Raw genomic sequence first — 26,631 nt, forward strand, 5'->3', positions numbered from 1 at the left:
GAAGTGGGGGGCCTTACTTTTAGGGCAGGGAGGGCTTACTTACCCCTCCCGCCTCTTTGCCCTGTCCAGCGCCCGTATTTAATAGACTAATGGGGCGCTGGAAACCAGCCGCCCCCGCTGCCGCCCCCACCGCCACGAGCAGATTTCTCCAAGAGGTACCCATACCCCTGCCGCCGCCGTAGCCCACCAGCCAGCCAGCCCTTCCTCCCTCCCTTCCAGCTGCCCGCCCGCCCGCCCGCCCGAGTCCTCACCAGAATGCTTTGTTAACAAACGAGAGGAGCTCTCGGACAGAGCTCCTCTCGTTATGAAGGCCTGCTGCAGAATGAAGGCGCTTTGCGCGCGCGCATGCGCGCGCCGCAAAGGACACCGATCGCCAGAGGCCCGCTCTACCCGGCCGGGAAAGGGCCGGGTAGACCGGGCCTCCGGTGATCAGAGGCCCGCTCTACCCGGCCGGGAAAGGGCCGGGTAGACCGGGCCTCCGGCGATCGGCGTCCTTTGCGGCGCGCGCATGCATGCGCGCGCAAATTGCCTTCATTCTGCAGCAGGCCTTCATAACGAGAGGAGCTCTGTCCGAGAGCTCCTCTCGTTTGTTAATAAAGCATTCCGGTGAGGACTCGGGCGGGCGGGCGGGCAGCTGGGAGGGAGGGAGGAAGGGCTGGCTGGCTGGCGGGCTACGGCAGCGGCAGGGGTATGGGTACTTCTTGGAGAAATCTGCTCGCGGCGGGGGGGGCGGCGGCGGGGGCGGCTTGTTTCCAGCGCCCCGTTAGTCTATTAAATATGGGCGCTGGAGGGGGTAAAGAGGCGGGAGGGGTAAGCAAGCCCTCCCGCCCTTAAAGCAAAACCCCCCACCCGGACCCGGACCAGCAAGCGCCGAACCGGTCCGGCAGTTCGGCCATTCTTTAGAATGGCCGCCGGACCGGTTCGGACTCACTCCTACTATTAATCTATCATATGGCTTCACACAACTGAGACACTTTATCCATAAAATAAAAAGGGGGGCTTGGGACAAGTATACATGGAGGACTGTCTGCTCCCAACAGAATCTCCCCACCACACGATTGGCTGTGCGGAGGCCTGCTCTGTGTGCCATAACCAACTGAGGCTGGTTTGTTGTGCACATAGGACAGGGCCTTCTTGGTGATTGCCCCTAAGCTCTGGAATGCTCTTCCCAAGCATTTTCATACCCTTCCAACTCTCTCCATTTTCCACCACTGCATAATGACTTTGCTAAAGGGATATGCGGGTTGGCAGTCTTCAAGCCGGGCTCGACACTGAACCAGTCCAAATTGGGCAGTCTGGGTTCAAACCAGACTACCACCAGTTCTAAGAACTGGCTCATGGGCTGGCTCACACTTGTAAAGGGGAATCCAGCTGGGATTCCCCTTTACAAGTAAAGGGTGATTCCCTAGCCTAATTGGGGCGGGGGACGAAAAGGGAATCTTTACTATTAGTTTACTCTCAGCGAAGGTGGCTGTGATGACACCGCAGGTGGCGGTGGTACCTTCTTCAACCCCACCCCCCGGCTTGCCTCCCAAATGACAAGCTGGGCCGGCTCCCTCATTTGGGAGGCTGGCAGGTGGGTTAGAGGAGGCCACGCCGCCACCTCTAATGTCACCACCGTGGCTGCCTCCGCCATCCCCACCGGCAGGAAAATGGCTGGGCTGGACCCAGCTCGTCTGAGCCAGGCCAGTACAAATCTGGGCCAGATTCGAACTGATCTGGCTGAATGGCCAGCTTACACACCCCTACCTTGCTTTTTACCCAGGGTTTTTAATGGACTGGTGCTTGGGAACATCTGCTTTTTAAAACTGGCTCAGTTATGTACTTTGAATATTAACTGCTGCTTTTATTCTCGCTGTTTTATTGTATATTGTGGGCTTTATATTGCTATTTATATTTTTGCTGTAACTTTTACAGTATACAGCACCTTAGGATGATGTGAAAGGCAATTGTAAGTAAATAAGTAAATAAATAATATAATGACTTTAGAGAAGCAGGTGGCCGTTGCTGAAAGGAATAAGGGTCTCTGCTACCGATAAAAATATATTTATGAAATGAAAATGGAAACCAAAGAAGATAACGCAGCCTCAGCAAGAAGTTAAAGCAAAACCTGATGACCAGAAACTCGGTAGTGCTTTTCTGCTACAGGGATATATGAATAGCATGTGAAGCTGCCCTATATTGAGTCAGACCACTGGTCCATGGTTGCCATACCTGCCTGTCCTCCATTGCACCTCAGTGCTCCCCTAGACTGAATCTTGGTTGCATCACTGTTTCTAGTCACGAAGAAGCTTCTGCCTGAGTTCATTGCTCTGATTCGAGAAAATGGGTCATTCTGGCCAGGCTTTTCATAAGTGCCCTCAGGTCATTATCGCAATCATAGGGGACTAGGAAATGCGACTCTGATAGCCCCCTGAGCATGCACAGAAGGTGCCAGAATAGACAAAGTGTCAAAGTACTGAGAATGGAATGCAATTTCTCTCGTTTAACGAGCAATCACCCAGATAAACCAAGGAACCAAGGACAAATTCTCTCCCACAGAAAAGACTCTTGGATTCAATCAAGTGAGATGCTGGAAATCAGTGCCCTCCATCCCCCTCCAGGTTGCCTCCCTTGGAAGGACACCTGTTCAGCCTTTTGTTTTAAGAGAAATGTCTAAGAGAGCAAACAGCAGGGCCATAATCCACACCTTTTATCGAAGTATCTCACTGTCCACAGAACAGAACAATGGACTCACCCGGTATCTGCGGACTACTTTGAAGTTATAAAAGATTTCCTCTTGTCACCCCATGATGGAGGTGACAGTAGAACCAATGGTGGAGGTGATGGACACTATACTGATGCTGCTTGCTTTGCCATCCCCAAAGGCATCTCACCTTTTTTCCCTGTGCACATACTTACCTCTTGCATTAGAGCATTTTCTTTTGTTTCCCTTTCCTGGGAGATTCTTTGGAACCCCCCTGGGCAGTCAGAGCTCAGTCCTTGCTAGGCACAGCTGCCTTGCCTTGTGACCCAGAGTTTCTCCTGCTCAGCCCCCAGTAACAAAAGGTCTCTCAACCTCCTTCCTTGGAAGAAGCCTGCAACTGCAGCCCCTGGAATCCACATACCTGGCCTGGGATAGGAAACTATAGATCAGTTTCTCTCTTTCTCTCTCTCTTTCTGTATCTCCATTCCCTACTAACTCTGCTAGTAACTCTGCTCTCTCCTTGTCCCTAGGTGCTAACCTGTAAATGTGTGTGGGAGGCCATTCTGTTCCATTCTCAGAGCATTAACCCCTTAGAGGATTATCCTTACCAGGAACCTTGCTGAAGTGCTAACCACTGCCTTTACTGTAAATCTTTGCTCTTCAATAAAACCTAACCTTGCTTTCAAGAGATGTGTCTGTGCTCTGTGGTGCCCTTTGAGTGCTCTAACGGGGCTGTGTCCTATCCACGGTCAGCTTTCTCAGTACCTCAGTGTATAATTTGGCTGTATGCAGGTTTGCACTAAAATGAGTAAAATTCCCCACATTAAGCCAAAGCATAGTCCTGAAGGGTGGCAACTACCACACTTCAGAGCAAACCTAATGTGAAGTGAAGGGATGCTTCATACATGAAAATTATGCACCCTCTACAAAGGTATGCTAGTGAAACATCTCCCTTCAAGTACTCACAATATTTTCTCTAAGCAAAAACACAACAAATGCAGCTCAAATTGGAAACCACAGAGAGCAGCAGGTGAGAGCTACACAATATATAAAGTGGAAGAAATCTTTTGAGCTTTTATCAGCAGGAGGTCATGCTTGTACTAACAATAGACTTGTTTAAACCTATGTGCTTGTTTGAATTGTATTCAGATTCCCAATGGTGATACATGGCTGCTTATGTTGTTAGAGAAGTACAAATATAGAGGGATGGTTTGCTTGCTGAATAACATCTTCTAAAATGTGGGGTGGGGTGGGGGAGTCTGGTTATAAATGACCCACTTCATTACATTTAAACAGCATGTCAGCAGAAGATTTTAAAAACCTAATCACACAAGTAACATCCAGAATTGTGTCGACTCTTGGTTTTTGTTATATTTGTTGGAGGCAAATGAGTGGTCATTAGGGGTTTAGCAAAATTGTGGGAATTGTAGGATACAGAATAAAATCTCCCTCATTTTTTAAAAAATTGAGTATAGCAGACATTCACTCTTGGAGTTGTAATTGCTTCATACCACTAGCACACATATGCAGCAATGGAAAGGAAGTGTGGGTAGAGGATAGAACAAAGGATGCCAAAAAAGCGGGGGGTGGGGGGGGTGGTAGTAATCGGTTATTGCTTGGAGGCATGTAATGCCGGGAAAGAGAAAATTGGGGTGTAGAGAGAGAATGAAGTACAGCACAGCTGTCAAGGTAGTGATTGGGGAAAGCACATGCAGAGGGAAGAAGGCAGCTGAATCACATGGGGGTAGTGTGGGTAGCTGCCTCTCTCTCAGTCCCTACCCCCAATGGGAAGGCTGTGTGTGAGCATATAAGTAACTTCAGGGTGGTTGTTTCTGGTATGCCAAGGTACATAGGAAGCTGCCTTATTCAAGTCAGACCAGTGGTCCATCTAGCTCAATACTGACTACACAGACTGGCAGCGGCTTCTCCAAGATTGCAGGCAGGAGTCGCTCTCAGCCCTATCTTGGAGATGCCAAGGAGAGAACTTGGAACCATCTGGATTCAAGCATGCAGGTGCTCTTCCCAGAGTGGCTCCATTCCCTGAGGGCAATATCTTACAGTGCTCACATATCTTCCATTCAAATGCAAACCAGGGTGGGCCCTGCTTAGCAAAGGGGACAATTCATGTTTGCTACCACAAGACCAGCTCTCCTCCCATAGACCAGCTCTTCTCCCTGGAGAGAGCAGGTCTGGGGTGGGGGGAGCAGAGGGAGTGTAGAGTCTTATTAACATTCCTTGATTTTGCAAATGGCCATAAGTAAGGAGACGCTGAGTAAGTGGATGTGGGCAACTTCTCCATTAAGGAATAGGCAATTATTGATTAATTGATTGATTAAGTGCCATCAAGTCAGTGTCGACTCTTAGTGACCACACAGATAGATTCTCTCCAGGATGATCTGAACTTGGCCTTTAAGATCTCTCAGTGGTGCATTCATTGCTGTCATAATCAAGTCCATCCACCTTGCTGCTGGTCGTCCTCTTCTTCTCTTTCCTTCAACTTTCCCCAGCATTATAGACTTCTCAAGGGAGCTGGGTCTTTGCATAATGTGTCTGAAGTATGATAGTTTGAGCCTGGTCATTTGTGCCTCGAGTGAAAATTCTGGATTGATTTGTTCTATGATCAATTTGTTTGCTTTCCTGGCTGTCCATGCTATCCTCAAAATATCTTGCTTCTTCAAAGTCCAGCTTTCACATCCATAGAGTGTCACAGGGAAAACCATTGTCTGAACAATTCTAATCTTTGTAGGTATAGACATGTCACGGCATCTAGATATCCTTTCCAAGGCCTTCATTGCAACCCTACCAAGTGCTAGTCTTGGTAGGTAATTATAGATTTTTACTAATCATTTATCACATGTGTACCCTGAAAAGGATATGGCCCAAGGAGCTGAAACAAAGATGGGATTCTCCCATGTTATCTTCACAACAACCCTGTGAGCTAGACTGAGAGGTAGTGGCTTGCCTAAAGCCACTCAGTGAGTGTCCTGTCTGACAGGGATGTCATGTCTTAACTTGAGTATCCCTAGGGTGAATAAAAATAATATCTCCATCCCAGCAACGTTTGGCTGACCACAGAGGACTTCCTGGGGAAGGGAGGGTTGTCAAAAATCATCTTTGCACCATTGTAGTCAGTTTGGAAGTGCTGCGGTTCTGAGCTTTCCACTGCGTGTCCATCAGAAGAAAATAAAAGAAAATCAGGAACTTGGAATGGGGGACTGGTGGCGGGGAGGTACTGGTGGTGGGGGGATGTTTTTGTAAGTAGCATTGCTTCCTGTAAAGTTTAAATATTTCTGTCTTGTGTTCAATCTGGTCTACTGATGGCAATAACATACTTACTTGGCAAAACACATTAATCATAGGCCTATTTAGAAGACATTTTTCTTTCTTTCTTTTTGCAACTGAAATCAGAAGACACCTTTTTCCTTGTATTAAAACATTGTAGAACATCTGGAACTAGACAAACTGTCTTCAGGACCCATATATCTGGATAGCCAGGAACTGGTCATCCCAATTAATACTTTTGGAATAAAAGAATTGAAACATTATTTAAATATGTAAAGAAGATTACACATTGATTTATTATTAAAGTTCAGTTTAGAAGGATGGTAGCAACTTCCTTTTACAATTTGAAATTGGACTTTATTTAAGCTTCAAAACATAAATATTATAGAATCTGACAATTTCATTGTTAAAAGCTGCCCTTTGCCAAAGAGTTTCTAGAACCTGATATTCCTTAGGAGAAATCCAGCTACATTTGTATGTGCCTGCGTGTGCTAACACCCAAGTGTGTTGTGTTTCAAGTTGCTACCATGGAAAGAAAACCTTCCACCAGTTTAAAAGAATTCATCCACTCCATGAATCAGAATAAAATGGCTGCTAGAGAGAAGTCTATGGTGACCTATCAAAGACTGCTGACTGATAACCTGTTGCTTAATGACCTATCAGAGATTGCTGACTGATAACAAAGTATGAATGTATCTGGCAACTCCCTGCTGCAGCAGATTCTGAAATTCCCTCCTGAGATTATATTAGGGGGAAAACATTTGAAATAAAGGAATTTCAAGGAAGGAATGCAATGAAAAAGAAATATATTAGATTTTGGACTATAACAAGCAGCCTTAGAAATAAGCTGAAAGAGACAATCATTTTTAGCAGAATTTCTTTTGTTTCTTTCCATTTTTCCTCCAGTCATAACTGCACTTGAGTCAGATAAGTCATACAGCAAACCTGACAGGAATACAATGCCTCTGTACTCCTGTGGGTGAGAAATACGAGAAAGAAATATTGTATTTTGGGTACAGAGGTATCTGCTGGGATATTGTGCCAACAGTTGGGAACATCTGGCTTGAGAGGGAAAATAAAGATAAATGCTATGTTGAAACATAAATTTGAAGGGTTATTTATTTCAGCTTGGATCATAGGAAGATTTGCCCTGCTCTGTCTGAGGAGGTCCTGCCATGTCGCATAATCTGTGGCTGTACAGAGCAGACTTTTCTGTATAGTACATCTCTGGAATAATCACCTCAGGGAGGCCAGCCCAGCGTTTTCTCGCTATAATTAAAGTTGTCGTGTGGATGTCCATCCTCACCGTGTCCCAACCCACCAAATGTCACTAGTCTCATCAGAACTCTCTTTATAGGGTAGCCCCAATTCTTCACTCACCAACAATGAAAGCTGCCTTACATGGGGACACTTCTAGGATCGATTTTATTGAAGTGCTTGCTTGAATTGTGTTTTATATGCCCCAGAACAAGTGAATGTAGCAAACTTGTTTTTAAATATGTGTATCTAGTACACTCATCAGAGAAACACAATTGGCAGTAGCTCATTATAGAATGTACTGCATACCTTGTGGCCAAGGGCGTAACTGTAATAGGGCAAGGGGAGACAGTTTTCTAGGGGCCCACTGCCTTGGGGAGCCCCCAGAGGCAAGTCACATGACTGACTCCTCCAGCCGCGCCCTCGCCTAGGCTTCCTTCAGTTGTATTCATCCTCCAAAATTGATGTGAGTGTTAAGACCTGGAGCTACCAGAACAGCATGTCTTTCTCTAGTACCATTAAATGACTTTCATTGTCCACAATTTACAAAACCTTTTAAAATATAATTTAGGATGATGTTCTATTGTGGCACATAGGATGTGTGTGTGTGTGTGTGTGTGTGTGTGTGTGTGTGTGTGTGTGTGTGTGTGCTTTTTGTTACCACTATCCAGCCTCATTTAAGATTTCTTTACTTCATGAGCTGAACTTCAGTGAGGGGAGGCATTTTAAAATCTTGTCTCTGGGCCCACTCCAACCTTGCTACACCCCTGCTTGTAGCAAATCCAGGTATGCCTTATGTAAAATGTGAAATAGTCCCTGGTGGAATTAAAATCTACTTCTCGTGTTCTGTGACAGAGTTTTCCAGGATTTTCCATAAAGTAGAAAGATATTCATAATCCCTTGTAAAACTTCATTTTATTCTGCTGAGTGGTGAATTTGACCTATGTGAACAACATGATGGTCATACAGTAGTATAAGTGTACTTTGGCCTTCAAATGATCAATGATGATTTTGAGGCATACTTTCATTGTCCATTTTTATGTTGCCATTTTTTAATCTGTTCAACATCCTCTGGTACAACATCCTCTGAATGGGACCTTGTCTTTTTATGGGTGTTTTGTAAAGCTCCATATACAGTTATGAGCATACATAAATAATACAATATATGGAGACATTTTCAGGACCCTCTTGAACAACACAATCAGCCACTGTTGAGGTTGGCACACATGGAATTAGGATAATATATAGCTAGCTGTCTTCATACCATCCTATTCAAGGCTCAACACAGAGTTTTTTAATGTTGAAATTGTAGCTATCATAACTAATTCTTAGAAAGGTTTAATGATTTATTGATTTTTTCCTATGTGCTTTATAGCAATTAAATATCATGTATGAACTTTGGGCATGAACCAAAGACAAGTACTTGAAGTCCATTTATTCCAGTGGGCTAGATTTAAGTGATGCTGTAGGAAGCTCTGTGATTTAAAACGCTTACCTTGGGCTTATTTGTGCCCAAAGCTTATATTCAAAAATACCCAATGCAGTAAACAACCAAATATAAGAATAACAACCTGTTAAACAATAAAAATAACAATGCTTTTTGAAGCTCATACTAGCTAGATAAATCCCCAAAGCTGGAGAAACAGGAAGGTAGTTAGAAATTGTCTAAAGGTTTTTTTTTTTTTTTAAGAGTATGAAGCTATGAAAAAGAGCCCCTGGTGGCGCAGTGGTAAAACTGCCGCCCTGTAACCAGAAGGTTACAAGTTCGATCCTGACCAGGGGCTCAAGGTTGACTCAGCCTTCCATCCTTCCGAGGTCGGTAAAATGAGTACCCAGAATGTTGGGGGCAATATGCTAAATCATTGTAAACCGCTTAGAGAGCTTCGGCTATAGAGCGGTATATAAATGTAAGTGCTATTGCTATTGCTATTGCTATTGCTATAATCCCATGCTTATCTGGGAAACAGTTTCATCAAATCCAATAGGACTTAGTCCAGAGTAAGCTTACTTGATTGCACTATGCATGTGTGTGTGTGTGTGTGTGTGTGTGTGTGTTTAAACTGGAAAATATCCAGCATTTTTCTGGGAAGTCAGTTCCACATCGTTTAACAGCCAAACTTATTAATTTAGCTATACTTTTATCAAAGATTTGTAATAACATAAACTCCAAAAGGGTCAGCAGTGTAATAGATGGTTGTCTCCCCATAGCGTTCTTAAAAAACGGAATTTAAATATTTTGTTGAATAAATTGAAAGGGTGTCAGGAGAAAACATTCTGTATGAGAATGAATACTATTCTTCCGTGGCTCCCATTCATTAGAGAAATGACTTATAGACAGCAGGCAGACATGGGGGGGAGGGGAGAGAGAGAGAGAGAGATGCTGTCATTGTGACCTCATGTTCATGCTGCTGGCTAGAGGAGATGTGAAATTTTCATTTGAAAGAAGAGTGAACAAGAAAGATCAGAAGAAGCCCCATCTCCTTTAGGATGTTAAAATACCTTTACTGTGAGCTGACAGTATGCAGGCATGAAGAAAAATGTATCTCTCTTTCCTCCAGGTGGACAGCAGCTGTGGGAAGGAACATTGGCCAGTTTCTTTCTCCACATAGGCATCATCATCATGATGTCACAATGTCTCTTCTTCAGGCAGGCACCACAAACATGAGGTCACAATGGCTGTGTCCCACTGAAGGAGGCTAAAGCAGTGGATTGGGGAAACAATGTGTCTCACATACACGAGGCAGGCAGAAACAGGAGCATGTGAGCGTGGTCCCATTCTCTTTGAGGTAAGTAGCAGTAGGGTGTGGGCAGGAGAGTGACAAGTAAGGAAAGGAGGAGAGTTTGCCAGTAGGTAGGCAACTCAGCTGTTGTGGGGTTTGTACTTCCATTGGCTTGGGCACTAAAAAAGTAGAAGGAAAAGAGACAGGAACCCATCCAGGGCGCTTTCCAGATTATACCCTGCAACGGGGTCACGGCAGATCTCTGAAGTGTGCTTCCGCACTTCCTGTGACACTGCAGTTCCTACGCTGACAGCAGGGTGCCGTTCATATTTCCAATGCCTTGTTTCAAATTTAATCACTGTGATATACTGCTATAACGTCGTATATCCAGCGTAAAAAAGTTTTTATCCCCCTTCTGAGTTGTTAGTTTTTGCAAGACTGCTCCCTCTTCTGGGCACTTTGCGATTTATGTTTTGAATGCGATTTGCCTGAACAGAAGCATTGTGCTAATCTAGAAAGCGCCCAGGTGACTAAACCCCAGATGAAATACAGTGACAACCTGCAAGAACTGGACACAAACTTGTAGACTTCTGGAATGTTGCTGTTCTTTGTAGAACTGTGGTACTTTTGATATGCAAAGTTCTTGACAATTTTTTTGTTTATAATAACCCTGTGGAGTGGATAATCTCACAGATGGGGCAACTTTGGCTGAAAAGGGGAGAATTACCCAAGGCTGGCCAAAGAGTTTGAATGGCTGAGGAGGGATTTTCTCTCCAGAGCTTTCTCCGCTTGTTTACATTGGCTCTCAGAGATCGATCAAGCAAGGCAGCCCCGTTCAGTGATCCTACATGCAAATGCTGCATGCTTTTAGACTCCATGGCTGCCAATAAAATATCATTTAATCAACTTTGTTCACTGAAAAGTGACTGACAGTTTATACAAGCAGGCACTTTAAAAAATGAATGGCTCTCTTTTAAAACTGCTGCACATTACTGAAAGTGGTGTCTCATAGTCTTTATTTTGATTAACCCAGAGAGTTGTTTTGCTGAAAGCAACCTAGATCTACTGGCAGATGCAAGAAAATGAAGATAAGTCAGATACAGTGAGGGATATGTTTGAGTGTCAAGGCCATCTTTCTAAGAAAAAAGAGAGAAATCAGGGGAAATTGCCCTGGTGAGAGATAGTTTAATAAAACAGCTGTTCTTCCCCACTTGCTACTGCTGGGTTAGATAATCATTGAACAGCCATGATTGTCTCTTACCTAAAATCTCAGTCTGTGAGTATGTGCATGAGGTGCATAGTTAAATATTCCCGGTTGCTATTTCTAAGAAATTCTAGTGTGCAAAGGGGAGAAGAAGTGCCATAGCAGAACTGCCATCTTGTCCCATGGTGGTGTCTATTAGTAGTTAATCACCTGAGTCTTGCCCATCTCAATGTCATTTGGAGGGCATTGGAGGTCCATGCTGAAAGTACATATTTCCTTAGACTTTTTTAAAAAAATGCTCCTCTTTGTGTTTTTAAATGCTGCTCCTCTTACTTCACTTTTAACATTTGTGGCATTCTGCTGTGTTGTTTTTATAGTGTTGTATATAGTATTTTTGGTGATTTTATTTTTGTGCATCACCCTGATCTTGTTGATGAAGGGATGGCATATAAATGTGATAGATAGATAGATAGATAGATAGATAGATAGATAACCCTTCTGAGCTGCCACAGCCAATCCTTCCTTTTCATCTGAAGCTGTTTCAGTCAGTCAGTTAGTTGTAAGCAGCTGGTGCCTTGAACTATTATTATGACTGCCATGTTCAACTAGTGCACAAAGACCTGAAACCCTTTTGGACGTGCTTCACCATGTCTCTGATTTTGAGAGTGAGATGTACAAATCTCCCATTTTCAGATTATTTTTGAAATAAGAAAAAGGTCTTAGTTACATTATATGTGCATCAAATATTCAAGTTTTAGCCGATGGGGAAATAATCTACCAGGTACCTTGGTGAGTCAGTAAGTGGATGAGTCAGTCCCAGATGTCTTTATATACAGTATGGTGTGTACGTGTGTGTGTGCATGCATGCTTTCCTGTGTGTCTGTCTAGGGAAGACAGGAGGAAGAAAGAGATTCCTCACCACCTTTTCTGGTTTGGATGCCATTGTCATATGCAATTGTGTTTATTCATTAAGGTTGAATTATACTGGCGAAGGAACTCATCACGAGACAACAGACTCCTGCTGCTCTGTAAATGCCAAGAGGAAGGTTGTGCCAGGGCTGCTCTTTAGATGCATTACACTAGTGAGATTTGATGTATCCACTTAGTATGATGGCTGCTGCCCTGGCATAGTGTTTGTAGTGGTGACTGGAGAGCAAAGAAATGCTTGAATGGCTGGCAAGCCATGTGCACCCAGCTGATCAGAGTTCTCTCTCTCTTCAAAACTGGAATTATATTTATATTGCATTTAAATATAACAGCTGATGAATGTTTGTTACAGAGCAATAGTTAACCATCTGACATATTTTGCTGGGTGCTGATGCTACCGTGGATCCGGTTCGCATGTGTAGCTATGGTGGCATTTCTCTCTCTTTTTACAGGATACTGATGAGACGCAACTATATTTCTTCTTTTTCATTGGATACAAAAGCTGCAGTGACTGTGTTAAACTGGTGCCATGCCTGGAGGTAATGATGAGCTGGATGATGGTAAGCAAACTGAAGTTAAAGCCAGACAAGGCAAAAGATTCAGAGCTGGTGATGCAGGGAAAATACATTCACTTGTTCTTAAGGGTCTTAAGGAAGTTCATAGCCTGAAAGATTCACAGTCTTGGAGTTCAAAAATCCCTGGATTGAGTCTAAGCCCTCCTCTGAATTTTGCCTCACTTGCAGAAGTTGCAGTGACTTGGGGCCAGCCCTCTGATATGCCATTTGCCCTCTTCTCCCGGCTTCCCATGCTTTCCCAAATGTACAATATGCGAGGGGATGAGGTAAGAAAATGTAGCACAGGATAAAGTCAAGAGCTACTTCTAAACTGTTTCTTATTTTGTTGAAATGAACTTTAGGAAGTATAGCTTTTATTCCTCCTGAGTCCTGACACATAGACCAGGATGATTTTTTTTTTAAAAAAATCAGAATAAAAAAAGAATTCAGCGTTTAGCTATTCTTCACTCTGCAATTAAGATTTTGTAGGTGTTTGGATTCAGCACTGCAGACTCCTGGAAGTTTATTTTATGTTATTCTTCCTGATTAATTTACCAGGAGCTTTCCCAGACAGCAGGCTTTACCGAGGGCTTACTGCAAGTTTGAATTTGCCCCAAGAAGCTGATGCAAAAAGTGGAATTGATTTTACCCTGGACATAAATTGAGCTAGGCTCTAACATGGAATGAAAAACCTGAATCGTGTGTGAAGTGCTTTCTGAAATCTCGCATGGACTTCAGCGCGAATCCGGCCGATGTGTGAACGCACACCCTCCATTCCAAGCTAAAAGCCCTGTCTGGAAATGCTCCTGGAGGAATGAAAAATGGACAGTTCCCCAGTTTCCTTTTAGCAATGTAATGGAGGTCTGAGCATGTTCAAAAGTTCCATTGTAGAGAGCTGAGGGTTTAGGGACAGCTTTAGTCTGATGTCTCAGCTGCTCTTTTCCTATTTGGGAAAGTGTGGGGCAAGGAAGGGACACAGGTTGATGAGAGAACTGTCAGAGATGAAGGAACTCCCTCAAGCTGGATGTTTCTGAGCTTTGGAGAATTCTCAGACAAACCCCAAGATTTTTCCCCTTAAAATTCTCTCTCTCAAAAAAAAATAATAAAATTATTTAAAATATTTATACCCCACCCCTCCAGGACACTACTGCTCAGGGCATCTCACAACATCAACAAAACAGATACAATGTAAAGTAAAAGATTAATAAAGGCAAACAAGTTAAAAGGCCATGCTAAAACCACATTTAAAATTACCAATTTTAAAAGTTTTGCATTAAAAGTTAATAATAGAAAGCTAAAAAATGAAAGCTAAAAACTTTAAAAACACCTACCAGATATAAGCAGCAGATAAAACATTAAAAACCCTCTTTTAAAATATGCATTTTAAATTGTTTTTAAAAACATTGAGTGAGGGAGCATGGCAAAGCTCTTTGGGGATGGAATTCCAAAGCCAAGGGGCCACAACCAAAAAGGCCCTGTCTCTTGTCCCAGCCAACTGAATCTCTGTTAGTGGTGGGGCCATGAGCATGAAGCAAAACAAGAGACAAAATCTTAAGGTGCTGTGAATAATTTATTGGAGCTTAATGCACTTCAGCCTCAAGAGGCTTTCTTCAGGGGCAACAATTTATAGTATTCCAAAGTGAACTTTAAAGAGGTCCCTGGCAGGTTCATAGGGGTGAATGTGGCCCAACAGTACCCTAGCCCCAAGCCATGTAGAGCTTTAAAGATCAAGATCAGCACCTTGAATCTATCCCAGAAGTAGACTGGTAACCAATGAAGTTGCCACAGGATAGGTATGATGCTCTTGAAGTGACATGCACCCGCCTGTAATCTGTGGTTGTCTGACTTCTTGGATAGAGGTCACTGGTAACTTATAACTAGCAATCCATTTCCAAACCATGCTGAGAGGAATTCATCCATCAGTACCCAGAGCTTTAGCACTTAAATATCTGAAGAAGTTTAAATGTTCTTTCTCTGCCCTTGTTTTGAAATGTGTTTGTTTTTAAACACTGATTTTATAGTAGTGTTATTTTTATTTTTCTTACTTTTAAATTTCATGCTACTTTGAGTATCCCAGTAGAATGGACCCAGGAGGAATTTTAAAATAAATATCCTCTAGGCATGGTTCTTTAAACTAAGTAATTTATATAACTGTTTATATGTGTATCCCTGAGGAAGGAAACGTTTTTTAAAAAAACAACAATGATCACAAAATTTTGAAATACCTGATGAAACTTCTTAAACAAGGTTTTATTGTATGTTTGTTTTGCATCTCTAGAACTAAGTTTAATATTTATTTCATTAGAGTTAATGTTGTAATTGGATTGTGCTTTTCCAGTGACTGGGTGTTTGTACTTTAATTTTATGGGGGGGGGGTGGTTTGCATGTGTTTATGTCCTGGTTTCCTGTACTTCTTAAAATGCAAAATTTGTGTTTATTTGGGTGTCTGGAGAGGTGGCTGGTTAGGTGAAAATGTTAGCTTTTCACAATTCTAGCATGTTTTAACTACAAACATGCTAGAATTGTGAAAAGTTGACATTGTTGCCCAACCAGTCCCCTCCCCAGGACACCAAAATAAACACAAATTTGGTATGTTTCCTGTAATGTACTAAATTCATCAGAACAAGATTCCTTCATATGCTCTGTCTAACCTTCTCTTTCATGTGGAATTAACTGTTCTGGAAACTAATCTTTTGGAATGGAATATTCTGACTTAGAAATTTGCAGTACTTGCCAAAGGTCAGCTCTCTCAATTCTAATACTAGCCTCTTTGCTCTGTAAATGTTATGCTTCATTCCCTGAATAAACTTTTTCAGGCTGTGTTTGTAGGCTGCTGTTTGTTTCAAGCAAACACCATTTTGAGAGGTGCAATTAGAATTTTTCAAGAGCTTTAATTTCCTCATGAAAAGAACTTGAACTAGATTTAGCAATGTGTGTCAGGAGCAAATTATGGATTATTCCTTACACTGCAAAAGTTCTACATGCCTTTTTTCTATGATTTCAGATTGTAAACAATAAAAGTCAAGATTCTCCATAGCTCCTATAGCCCTATTTACATGTATGTCCATGCAGGTGCAACTTGTATACAGTGTACACATGCACAGATCCATACACACATTTGTTCACACATGTTCAGTACATTTAGAGTGATATATTTCCAATCTGTAACCAGCATTTGAGTGTGCTTGTACCCAGGTTAACTGTGCAGTCATTCACAAAAAGTATCTATATGTGTACAGATAAATGTACCTTGATTATTAAAAGTGTTGATTATAAAATACAGTTCCATGCTATATCAGACATAAGTGGTGAAGCTGTCATTTTTAAAAAGAAACTGGACTAATCAGAATGCAACATGAAAACTTTTGTTGCCTGAATTATAACGGAGACTGGAGCCCCTGGTGGCGCAGTGGTATTAACGGAGACTGGAGCCCCTGGTGGCGCAGTGGTAAAACTGCCACCCTGTAACCAGAAGGTTACAAGTTCGATCCTGACCAGGGGCTCAAGGTTGACTCAGCCTTCCATCCTTCCAAGGTCGGTAAAATGAGTACCCAGAATGTTGGGGGCAATATGCTAAATCATTGTAAACCGCTTAGAGAGCTTCGGCTATAGAGCGGTATATAAATGTAAGTGCTATTGCTATTGCTATTGCTATATATAATCTCCTGTAACAGAATCAACTCTCACAAGGCTGTTAAACCACCAAACTTTGATTAAACCACCAAAATGGCTTCCTGGTGCAGCTGATTTCTTATGAGAAAACTGTTTGCCCTCCAGACAACAAACCAACATATTACACATTGTGTAAATTGTAGACCTTCACAATGGGCTTAGTGAATAATCTGGGAGCACCAGTATTATTGAATTTAAGTGAGTGTACAGGGGAGACTCCTAGGAGCCTCTCACAAGCTGTTCTGAGCTTTCTCATGGAAGAGCAGGATGTAATATGATGAAATAAATTAATATTCTGTTAAACCCAACTGCTGCAAAACTAATGTGAATCTAATTAATCACAACTACTCTGGTCCAGCTAGGGCCCATATATCAAGGATGCAGGCACACACGTTTCCAGCTGTATGAGGAACTTCCCATATGTTGCCTCCCTCCCTTTTGCCAATTCCAACTGCAGAGGCAGCACAGATACAGCCTTCTTCAGAAAGCAGGAATCACACCTATCAGCTATTCAGAGAGGTAACGGCGACTGGATGTAATCCTTCCCTTCCCTGATCAGCATGATTATTGCATTTCAAGGGCTTTGAACATAAGAACAGCCCTGCTGGATCAGGCCCAAGGCTCATCTAGTCCAGCATCCTGTTTCACACAGTGGCCCACCAGATGCCGCTGGAAGCCTACAGGCAGGAGCTGAGGGCATGCCCTCTCTCCTGCTGTTTCTCTCCTGAAACCGGTACTCAGAGGCATCCTTATTTATATATCACCATCCATTTAAATAGTGTGTTTCCAAGGATGAGAAGACAGGACCCTTCCCCAAAGGACTTATAATCTTGGTATCAACACAACTAGGGAGACAACAGAGAAAGGGGAAGAATGTAGAGGTGAAGTAAACAAGAAGACTATGTTATTATTTCAGTTACACATACTTGGGCTTAGTTATGGTAGGGTGTTGGGATCAGGTAGTTGTGCCAAAGGAGCGCAATATTTGGCAGCAGTGCATGATTCTTTTTATTTAGCAGGGGGAGAGTAACTGGCCCTATCCAGCCCCAGCACAGTACCTCCAGTGACTGTTGCTGGTGTCTATCTTATGTTTCTTTTAGATGTGAGCCCTCTGGGGACAGGGATCCATCTTATTTATTTGTTATTTCTCTGTGTAAACCACCCTGAGCCATTTTTGAAAGGGTGGTATAGAAATCAAATTAATAATAATAATAATAATAATAATAATAATAATAATAATAATAATAATAATATGCAGAGGTGGACCGGGGCCACCATTCTCCATGTCTTATAGACACTGAACAAGATCTCTTAAGCAAGCAGCATAGATGGGAAGATCACAGAATTTTAAATGCACCTCAGGACTCAGAACAAAATTCCTTTGGATTTATTTCATGCATCTAGAAAATGAAGTAGCTGCATTGCTATTACCTTCTCTGCCTGAATGCTCGTACAGGCATGTATTTAAATTTTATCTGGTATGAATGTAGGCTAATGGTAATAGGTTTATTTTTCTGTTTTTCCACCAGAATGCCCTTAAAACCTCGTGGGATAATTACAAATAGGGAATGGGAAGGAGTCAAAGATAGTTCAGTCATAAACATGAATCTGATAGAGATTGGCTCATAAGATTTTCAAGAAGGGGAATTTAAAATGAGAAAGTCAGAGATGAGCAAGGGGAGAAGAAAGATATATTCTGGCCAAGAATTGTAAGCTAATGGCATTGAAAAGAAGGATAGTAGTACAGCAGCTTTTTCAGCTTTAATAGCTGCATGGCAAATGAAAATATAACAGGTGAAGCTTTTCACATCACTGCACCTCCAAAGCTTCACCTATTTAAATTTCTGCCTGTTGTGAAGCTGCCAAAAGCACCGGTTCCTTGCCAAAAAAGAAGGTATATTCCATACCTAATCCAGTCCCCTTTTCTGTTGCTACCTCAGACATTTGTTCTGGTGAATTACATTTGTTCTGGTGACATTTCTGCCATTGTGAACTTCCATGATCTCAGCAAGCATCCCCAAATATTCAAAGAGAAACCTGGATAATTTAAAACTCTATATCTAGAATTTTTTTATCCCCACATTTTTTATTCCATTTCTCACACAGGCAGCCACTACACAGCCTAGTACCAACTAGTGATGGTACTGGGTGAACTCCCCACAAATCCATTCTTACTGCATCTAAGCATTAAAATTTAGGCAATATTTTTTTAATGAACAAGACAATTGAACATTTTGCTAACATTGCTAGTACCAAGAGGTACTTTTTTATCTTCTCCTAGAGATTTTATACATACTGCTGCAAGGAAAGGCATTGGAAGCCCAATATTGATTTTTTCCAAAACCCAGGGAGTCAAAATGAACTTGAACTCCAAACTGTACTGAACTTTTGTTTTTATTCCAGAATTGGAACTTTGACTTGAAAGTCTTCATTGAACCAGAATCAGATCAAAACTCTAACAAAATTCATGTTATGAGTTAAAAATGAGTTTGACCAAAAATAGCTGATATGGTACACTTACTGGCCCCAACTATAATGAATCATGAGACATTAAAACTCCTGTCTAGGAGGATTTTTAAACAGACTGGGTTTATCTAAGCTTCTGTACTATGCTGTCCTTTTTATGGGGTAGGAAACAGCAGGTATGGCAAAGACCTGCTGCTTTAAAGGTTAAGGGTACAGCCTACTGTAGTATACTTTAAAGGCGAACAGCCTGGTGCTGTGACTGTGGCTAGCTGCTTCTGATTGGATAACAGCCTGAAGCGACAGCCTTCAAGCCCCAAACCAATTCATTCTAGCAAAAGTATTTCCAAACTTTTTCATATCTGGGATGCAGGCTCCCCCATCTCCCCTCCTGGAATTAAATGTAGAAACATACTCTGATCTGTATCGATAAAGAGGCTGTGATATCATTTGGTTAGATTAATCAGTTACAAAGCATTTGAACAATTTGATTGATCAGTGTTCATCTGTTCAATAAGGCAGGAAAGGATTCCTATTTTAAAGTTAAACTATTGTTAAGACAAGTTGAACTATTGTTAAGACAAGACTGAAAACCACAGAAGAATTTTTCTAATGCCTACAGTTTTTCCCTATTGTTCAGACACATAATGGTGAACACTGGAAATCAAATGTAGTTTGGGGGCATTCACAAATTTGAGATTGTACATATGAATGTCAATGATCAAATACTGGATATTTCCTGTAATTTATATTGTAATCTACATATTCTCAATCACCTTCCAATTTTTCACAGATAAAAATAGTGACTCATATATACTTGATTCTCCTGACTATAGGTTAGCTATATATGGCAAAACATCAACTTTGGTTGTTGTAGTTCTTTATAACGCTGAAGGAAACTAACTTTTATTAGTGCTTGGTTGGTTTTTATTACAGTGAATTATAATGTGAGTGAAATGCAAATAAATAAATTAAAAGGAAATCTGAACACAAAGTGACTAAAGGTTGTGCCCATTTTCATTTAGAACAGAAACTCTCCTGTTGAATTATTGTGCTTGAATAGCTTTATGCTCTCTTCTTTTCTCCTCTTTGATCTGTTAATAATATTCATCTTTAACAAGATTTTAGCTGGAGAAAATAGACTTATCTCTTATTCTTATATAGGCCTGCCATTGTTTATATTCACTGGTTTTGCTTTTTACTTTATATTATAAGTTTTTGAAATAAATGTGAACATTCTAATGGCAATGGCATAATAGGTGCTAGCCAATCACATCTCTCAGTATTTGAAATGACATTGCCACAGTCTGTTTTGTCTGTTTTCAAGGTAGGTGAAGGATTAGGCACATGGGGCAAAGGGAAATTTAATTGGGATTGCCAGGTTCTTGCAGTGCACCCTTAGATGCTACAAAGCACTGTACCTCCCACTCTGCTCCTCCACTACTTCTCTTGCCCAAACACTTTCCCCACCTGTTGTGGCCAAGAGGGATCTAATAATGAACTTCAGCAGGTAAAAAAAGGAGGATGGAAGAGTGTAGCAGTGGAGGAATAGAAAAGGAGCTGTACTGGCTACACCAACTGCAGCCCTTCCCAACAACACAGTTCAAATGTTCCAAGCTTTCGATGTGGAGCGGTCCAATGGATGAAATAATGTATGAGCTAGTGTGACCAACTTGAAAGGCATCATCTCCCAGCAGAGATTCATACAGGAAAGGGTTGCTGTAAAATGTGCTGCAGTGCAAATCATCACTTGGAAGTGGTACCCAATTGCCTACTGATGTAGTTTGGTCGGTTCTGAATGTTACTTCCTCACACAGCTCAGGGGCGCCCCCCCCCATGAGGAAAGGTGGGGTGATGCCTTAGGCGGCTTCTGCACCATGGGGTAGCAAAAGTGGGCATCTTATATAGCCCCCCAGCTGCCATGGGCATTGCCTCACCTGCCTGCCACCCACCCTCCAGTTCCCTGCTACCCTGCCATCCTTCTCCCCCACCCCTGACCTTGTATCCTGAGCTATCCCTGATGACAACGTCAACCCTACCTTCTTTTCAAATCTCCCAGCTGCCTTATCTTCTGCACACACCAGTGTTTTAACATGCAAATTAGCAGTGGAGCTGGTAGTTAAAGATGCGCAAAATGTTTCAACATCAACATGGTCTGTTTTGAGCGTTTCGAGCTCAAAACAAAACACACTTTTAAAAAAGGGGGGGCCTATTTTGAGCGTGGAACAAAACAACGTTGTTTCAACTGAAACTTTCAATGTTTTGAGCGTCATTTAGAAGGCCTGTTTTTCCCTTACTGATTGGTTTTCTGACACTGGCTTTTGATTGGCTTGCAATCACCTTGCTTCTTGGTTGCCTTGTTATCATACCAATTAAGTGTTGTCATGGGCAACTGTGCCCCCTTTGGTTGAGGGGAGGGAGGAGAGAGGGGGAACACAAAAGGAGGGCATTTCAAAATGTATTCAAAGGGATTGGGAGGCAGAGAAAGCCCTTATAGTGTGTCTCTCTTGAAGAGGATACATCGGGGGAGAAGAGGAAGGAATCAAGGTTTTGTGGTTTTCTCAGCACTGAGTATAATATGCTGTGTTATTCAGGCATGGAGCCAGCCAGTGTCTGGCCCCACCTGGCAGCCCCTCTAGTGACGTCCCATGCACGTGATGTCCTGAACATGGGGGCATGGCTCGGACTCCGGAGAGCCCGAACGAGCTCAGGGGAGAGCTTGCTCAGGCTCTCTGGAGCCTGAGCCACGCCCCTGTGCATGTGATGTCATGCACAAAGGGAGCATGGCCTGGGCTTGGGATAGCCCGAGCGAGTTCTCCCCCATCCATTTCAGGCAGCGCTTGCTGCCTGACAGCATTTATTTCTCTTTCTCTCCATCACTGCAGGGAGAGAAAGAGAAATAAAGGGTGTCAGTCAGCAAATTTTCTCTGGAGCCCAGGCATGGGTGGAGAAGAGTTCACTCAGGGCTCTTCCAGAGCCTGAGCCATGCCCCCCCGTGAGCTTCAGCAGGCTTTTTCATTGGCGGCCCGGGTTCTTTGAACCTGTTCACAAAATGGTGGCTTCACCCCGGTGCTATGGCTGCTATAACTATCTGATTTTGCTGGATCTCATATTGACAGGGGCAGAACCTGGGTGCCTTCCTTCCTTGAGTTGTGGTTTGTTTTGTTTGTGAGATAGTGTTGTGGTGAAATAGACAGTGGCATCTCTCTCTCTCTCTCTCTCTGTCATATACCTTGGTGACTGCTGTGATGAGCTTCATGTCTGGCCTTGAGACTAACTTGTGCACTCACTGCAGTTGCCCACTTGCCCACTTTATTTATTTAGCAGATTTGTATACCTCCCAAAAGTATGTATTTTTTGAGTTGGGTGGTACGAAGCATCCAGCATGTCCTAATGCATAACCCACTTTGGTGTCCCTTGGAACTACCCATGGGAAACAATAGGGCATTTTAACTTTCCCCATTGTTCCCTATGGCCAAAATTCTTGAAACATTTTGAGTTTGTTTCATTGAAACAACTGGTCAGACCGGCTTTTTCAACAAAATGTTTCAGCTGTCTGCATTTTGTTTCGAGCTTGAGACAAAACACAAAATCCATTTTGTGCACATCCCTAGCGTTGGTGACAGAAGTGAGGATAGAATTCCTACAATTTAATGGATCTGAGCCCTCTTTTCATTGTAGGGACTTTGTTAGCAGAATCACTAAAAGAAGACAGAATCTTCTCTGGGGACTTTCTACCAACAGACTTGTGTGCTGCACTTTCTTCTTTTGAAGGGAAGAATGCGATTCAGCTAGCAAAGAAGCTGCCACAAACAGACATCCCTGTTCTATGCTAAAAGCTGCCTCTGCTGCCTTTGCAGTTAATTTGTAATAAAACGCCTGTGTGCCCAGAATGTAAAGCAGCTGGGAGATGGAGAAGGGAGGCAGGTCTGGTGTTGGCATCAGGAGGCAAGTTCAGAGCCAGGGGTGGGCCTGGCAGTTCCTTGGTTTTGCCTTGAATGATGGAAGCCCCCTAGTTGATGCTGCACAACTGGAGTCACAAGGCTGCTCCATATGGAAAACTTTAGAACATCAGAACTAGGCTCAGAACATTTAGAGTTTATCTATCACAGGGATTCTCAACATTGGGTCCCCAGATGTTATTGGACTTCAACTCCCATAATCCCCAGCGGCCTTTGGTTGGGGATTATGGGAGCTGAAGTCCAATAACATCTGGGGACCAAATGTTGAGAATCTCTGATCTATCATTTCCAGGTGAGGATCTGGCAACCCTTGTCTTCAAGGTGCAACTTACCTTTTAATTATTGATGCTTTTCCATTGATTATTTTCTTTGTGTTAACTATCATTTTTAGGAATGTTATGGTACTGATCTTATTATAATTGCACATTGTTTTGAGCACAGAGAAAACGTGGGATAACCATTTTTGTAAAATCAGTTCCAAAAATAAATGAAAACGTGCATATCTAAGCAGCCTACAGTAAATGAAACCTTTGGATACTGTATCTTATAGTAGAGGATATATATGGACAGAGGACACAGGAAAAGCTAAAGCAGGGAGGCTAAATGTTTATTATCAACATCTATTCATACCTATGACATAGATGGCAAGGACTTCAGGCAGATTTTTAACATTTGTATATGTAGGCTCAGCATTTCTAACAAAATGAATGCAACTTTACATTCTGAGATTTTAGGGTTGGTTCACACACACATCCTGCTAGACATCCAATATCCTTGGTGAGAGGTACATATCCTACACACATGAAATAATGTGGGATATGGGTCCTAGTCATATTTTCTCAATTAATGCAATGCTTCCTCAACAAATGGTATTGAGGAGGGGTGGGAGATGGTGTGAATTAGGGCTACATATGTATGACTAATTCACACCATCTCCCTCCTCTCTTCAATGCAATCTGTTGAGGAAGTATTGCATTAATTGAGCAAATGTGACTAGGACCCACATCCCACATTATTTCATGTGTGTATAGGATTAGGCCTACAAATGTATGACTGTGTCACCTTAAAGTGGCGCAGCGGGGAAATGCTTGACTAACAAGCAGAAGGTTGCCGGTTCAAATCCCCGCTGGTACTAAATCGGGGCAGCAGCGATATAGGAAGATGCTGAAAGGCATCATCTCATACTGCAATAGTAAACCCCTCCTGTATTCTACCAAAAGAAAACCACAGGGCTCTGTGGGCGCCAGGAGTCAAAATCGACTTGACAGCACACTTGATGTATGACTGTGCATATCTACTTCCATATATCATATTATCTTGTACTCAGCAAGTAGTGAGTGCATCTGCTTCTGTTCCATGCAGACACAATCCCTGGCCAAATGAATGTGTGAACTGGAACTAAGTTTATCACATCCTAGATTATCTTGTGTTTAGAATATGAGAGGCATTCCTCTTTCACAGAATTCCACAAAAGCAGTCACCATGAGCCCTATTCACATGTTCAACACTGAGTGTACAACATCGTAGAAAGAGTGTACAGTGTACATAGGTACAGAACTGTACACAGGTGCAGTTATTCACATTATGTTGAACACAGGTACAGCAGTACACTGCCTATCCGTACCATGCATTTGAAGGGCCTATACCCAGGTTCATTTTTAAAAAAATAAATAATTACAGGTACGGTCATTCACACAAACACATGTACAAGTGTACATACATCTGTACACGTGTACAAAATAATGTCTGAAAAGGGCTATTGATGCCATTGCAACTGATCTCCACAATGTAGTACATCTGATATCATCTTGCTACATAGACGCATGCATTCAGGAATAAAACTGAACACTCCAGAGTGACACATAAAACTCACTTCATGGCATCTGATCAGAAATAAATCTGATAAAGTATCCCTACTCCACTGTTCATGATATACCTCTATTATCTAGCACAAAATGAATCTAAACCAAGATGAGGCCATTTTAGGTTCTTTAGGGTAGCAGAGATATAGGAAGACGCTGAAAGGCATCATCATGATGCTTCCTCATCATCATGGGAGGAGGCAATGGTTAATCCCTCCTGTATTCTTCTAAAGACAACCACAGGGCTCTGTGGTCACCAGGAGTTGACACCAACTCAACGGCACACTTTACCTTTACTTTAGGGCAGCTTCACATGATCTGCCACAAGTAAGGGAGGGAAATCTCAGTGCAATGTCAGGAACTGGCAATGCAGGCTGCTGGTAGGCATGTTGTGTGAACCCACCTAAGTTCGGTTTCTGAATCCACTGCCTGACATTCTCCTGACTTCTGCCCAAGAGGGGGAAAGGATGGAGGGACCCAAGGCCTGTAAAGGAGCAGCATATTTACCCAGGACCAGAGACTTGAGCGGAGATCTTTTCAGCTGAGGTCTTTGGCGGAGACAGGAGTTGTTGCAGTGCTCAGATCAGGCAGCTTGGGCAGCAAAACTCAGGCATTGCTGTGAGCAAATCTTGTTGTAGGCACAAGATAGCTTGTAGGAGGCAGTTCCTGTTCATGGACAGAGTTCCTGCTTTGCCCCGCGGCGTAGCAGCAAAACTGGGATCCTCGTGAGCAGCTATTGCTGTAGGCAAAAGATTGCTAAACTCTCTGTCTAAAAGCCTCATTCTTATAGTGTATTTCTCTTTGATCTCTCATAGATCTATTCAAAATCTAATCTTCTCCCAGGTCTCCCAAAAAGGTGACAATTCGCTGCTACCTTCTGGACAATGTCTTAATTATTCAGGATATTGGCCAGTCCAGAGAGATCTCTGAATCTCGTCTTCTGTAAACTCTGTGCTGAGAAGGGAGGGGGGACATTGCCCACAGCAAATCTGCATCTAAGATGCTGCAAATTGCATCTTCCCCCAATAGGTGTTAAAAGTCTCAGGAGTTAGTAAGAAAATTAGTTGTGAGACAGCAATTATATTATTTCTTGTATATCTCTATCTAGTGTTTTTCTTGTAATTGAAAGAACATATATGTGTCAGACGTCCAATACATTTGTAGCATCAGTGAGGTGAGATTAAAGTCTACAGACGGATCTCTGTATGCATTTGGCTATGTTGAACTTCCATGGAGAACAGTTCAGTTAATCACTGACAAGATTTTAACACTCCCTGGCCTCTTTCACAGTCAGTTGCATTTTTGCATATGAGTGGCCCAGGCCAAGCCATTGTATTCCTTGCATATCCATTTTAACAACACAATGCTGGGTTGTCTCCTCCCTTCACAGAGCAGGGAGCAGTATGCCAGTTCACCTCGAGTTCAGTTATTATTTCATTTCTTAATATAACATGAAATCAGACACAGGCCAATATTTCACATACTTCTGAGTTGGTATCTCTGTTCTGATATGTTATGGACCGTTCATAACACCAAGATATGAAGTCATGCAGAGAACCTCAGGAAAATATTGGGTGGAGGTCTGAGGAACCAGACTTGAGTAGATTCATACAAACCACTCGCCTGAAGTGTGAGCTGGCTGTCCCCAATATTTCCCTAACATTTCTCTGCCTTCCCTACTTGCAGTGGATTATGTGAAGCCATTCTTATAAAGAAATGTAAGTGAAATTTACATGACTATTTAAAGTAGAGCTGGAGCCAAAATTATATGAGGTGAACTTCAAAAGAGAATTAAAGGGTTCCTCCCAGACACATCAGAGAATTTTCTCAAATGGTTTCTCCACAGATGGATTCTATGCTTCCAAATATCTTCATTACAGTTTGCAGTATTGAGAGATTACACCATGTAGTACATTTGGGTTTCTGACTTATATGCCTAAATGGCCTTTCATTAGCGACTATTTTTTATCCACCTCTAAAATATATTGTGTTGCTTTAGGTTCTGTTCATTTCTTTGGCTTCCCTGAAGGTGGATATATAAA

General features: G+C 42.4%; 2 protein-coding genes across 8 annotated transcripts in view; one reads left to right on the forward strand and one right to left on the reverse strand.

Annotated features, from left to right (window-relative positions):
- CNTNAP2 (contactin associated protein 2) overlaps positions 1 to 26,631 on the reverse strand; it is a 1,803,519-nt gene that overhangs the window by 1,417,006 nt on the left and 359,882 nt on the right. The window lies entirely within an intron of this gene.
- The window catches only part of LOC128332022 (uncharacterized), a 64,255-nt gene continuing 47,505 nt past the window's right edge, over positions 9,882 to 26,631 (forward strand). For 3 of the 7 annotated variants that reach the window (XM_053266201.1, XM_053266200.1, XM_053266202.1), the window contains exons 1-3: positions 9,882 to 10,011; positions 12,529 to 12,636; positions 16,661 to 16,821. In XM_053266201.1, the coding sequence (XP_053122176.1) occupies positions 9,946 to 10,011; positions 12,529 to 12,636; positions 16,661 to 16,821 (335 nt within the window). In that variant the 5' untranslated portion in view covers positions 9,882 to 9,945. Of the gene's footprint in view, positions 10,012 to 12,528; positions 12,637 to 12,819; positions 12,918 to 16,660; positions 16,822 to 26,631 lie in introns of all 7 variants that reach the window. The other 4 variants (XR_008310513.1, XM_053266203.1, XM_053266206.1 and 1 more) reach the window with 2 other exon arrangements.

Source organism: Hemicordylus capensis, chromosome 6 (assembly GCF_027244095.1).
Source record: "Hemicordylus capensis ecotype Gifberg chromosome 6, rHemCap1.1.pri, whole genome shotgun sequence".
Taxonomy (NCBI): Eukaryota; Metazoa; Chordata; class Lepidosauria; order Squamata; family Cordylidae; genus Hemicordylus; species Hemicordylus capensis.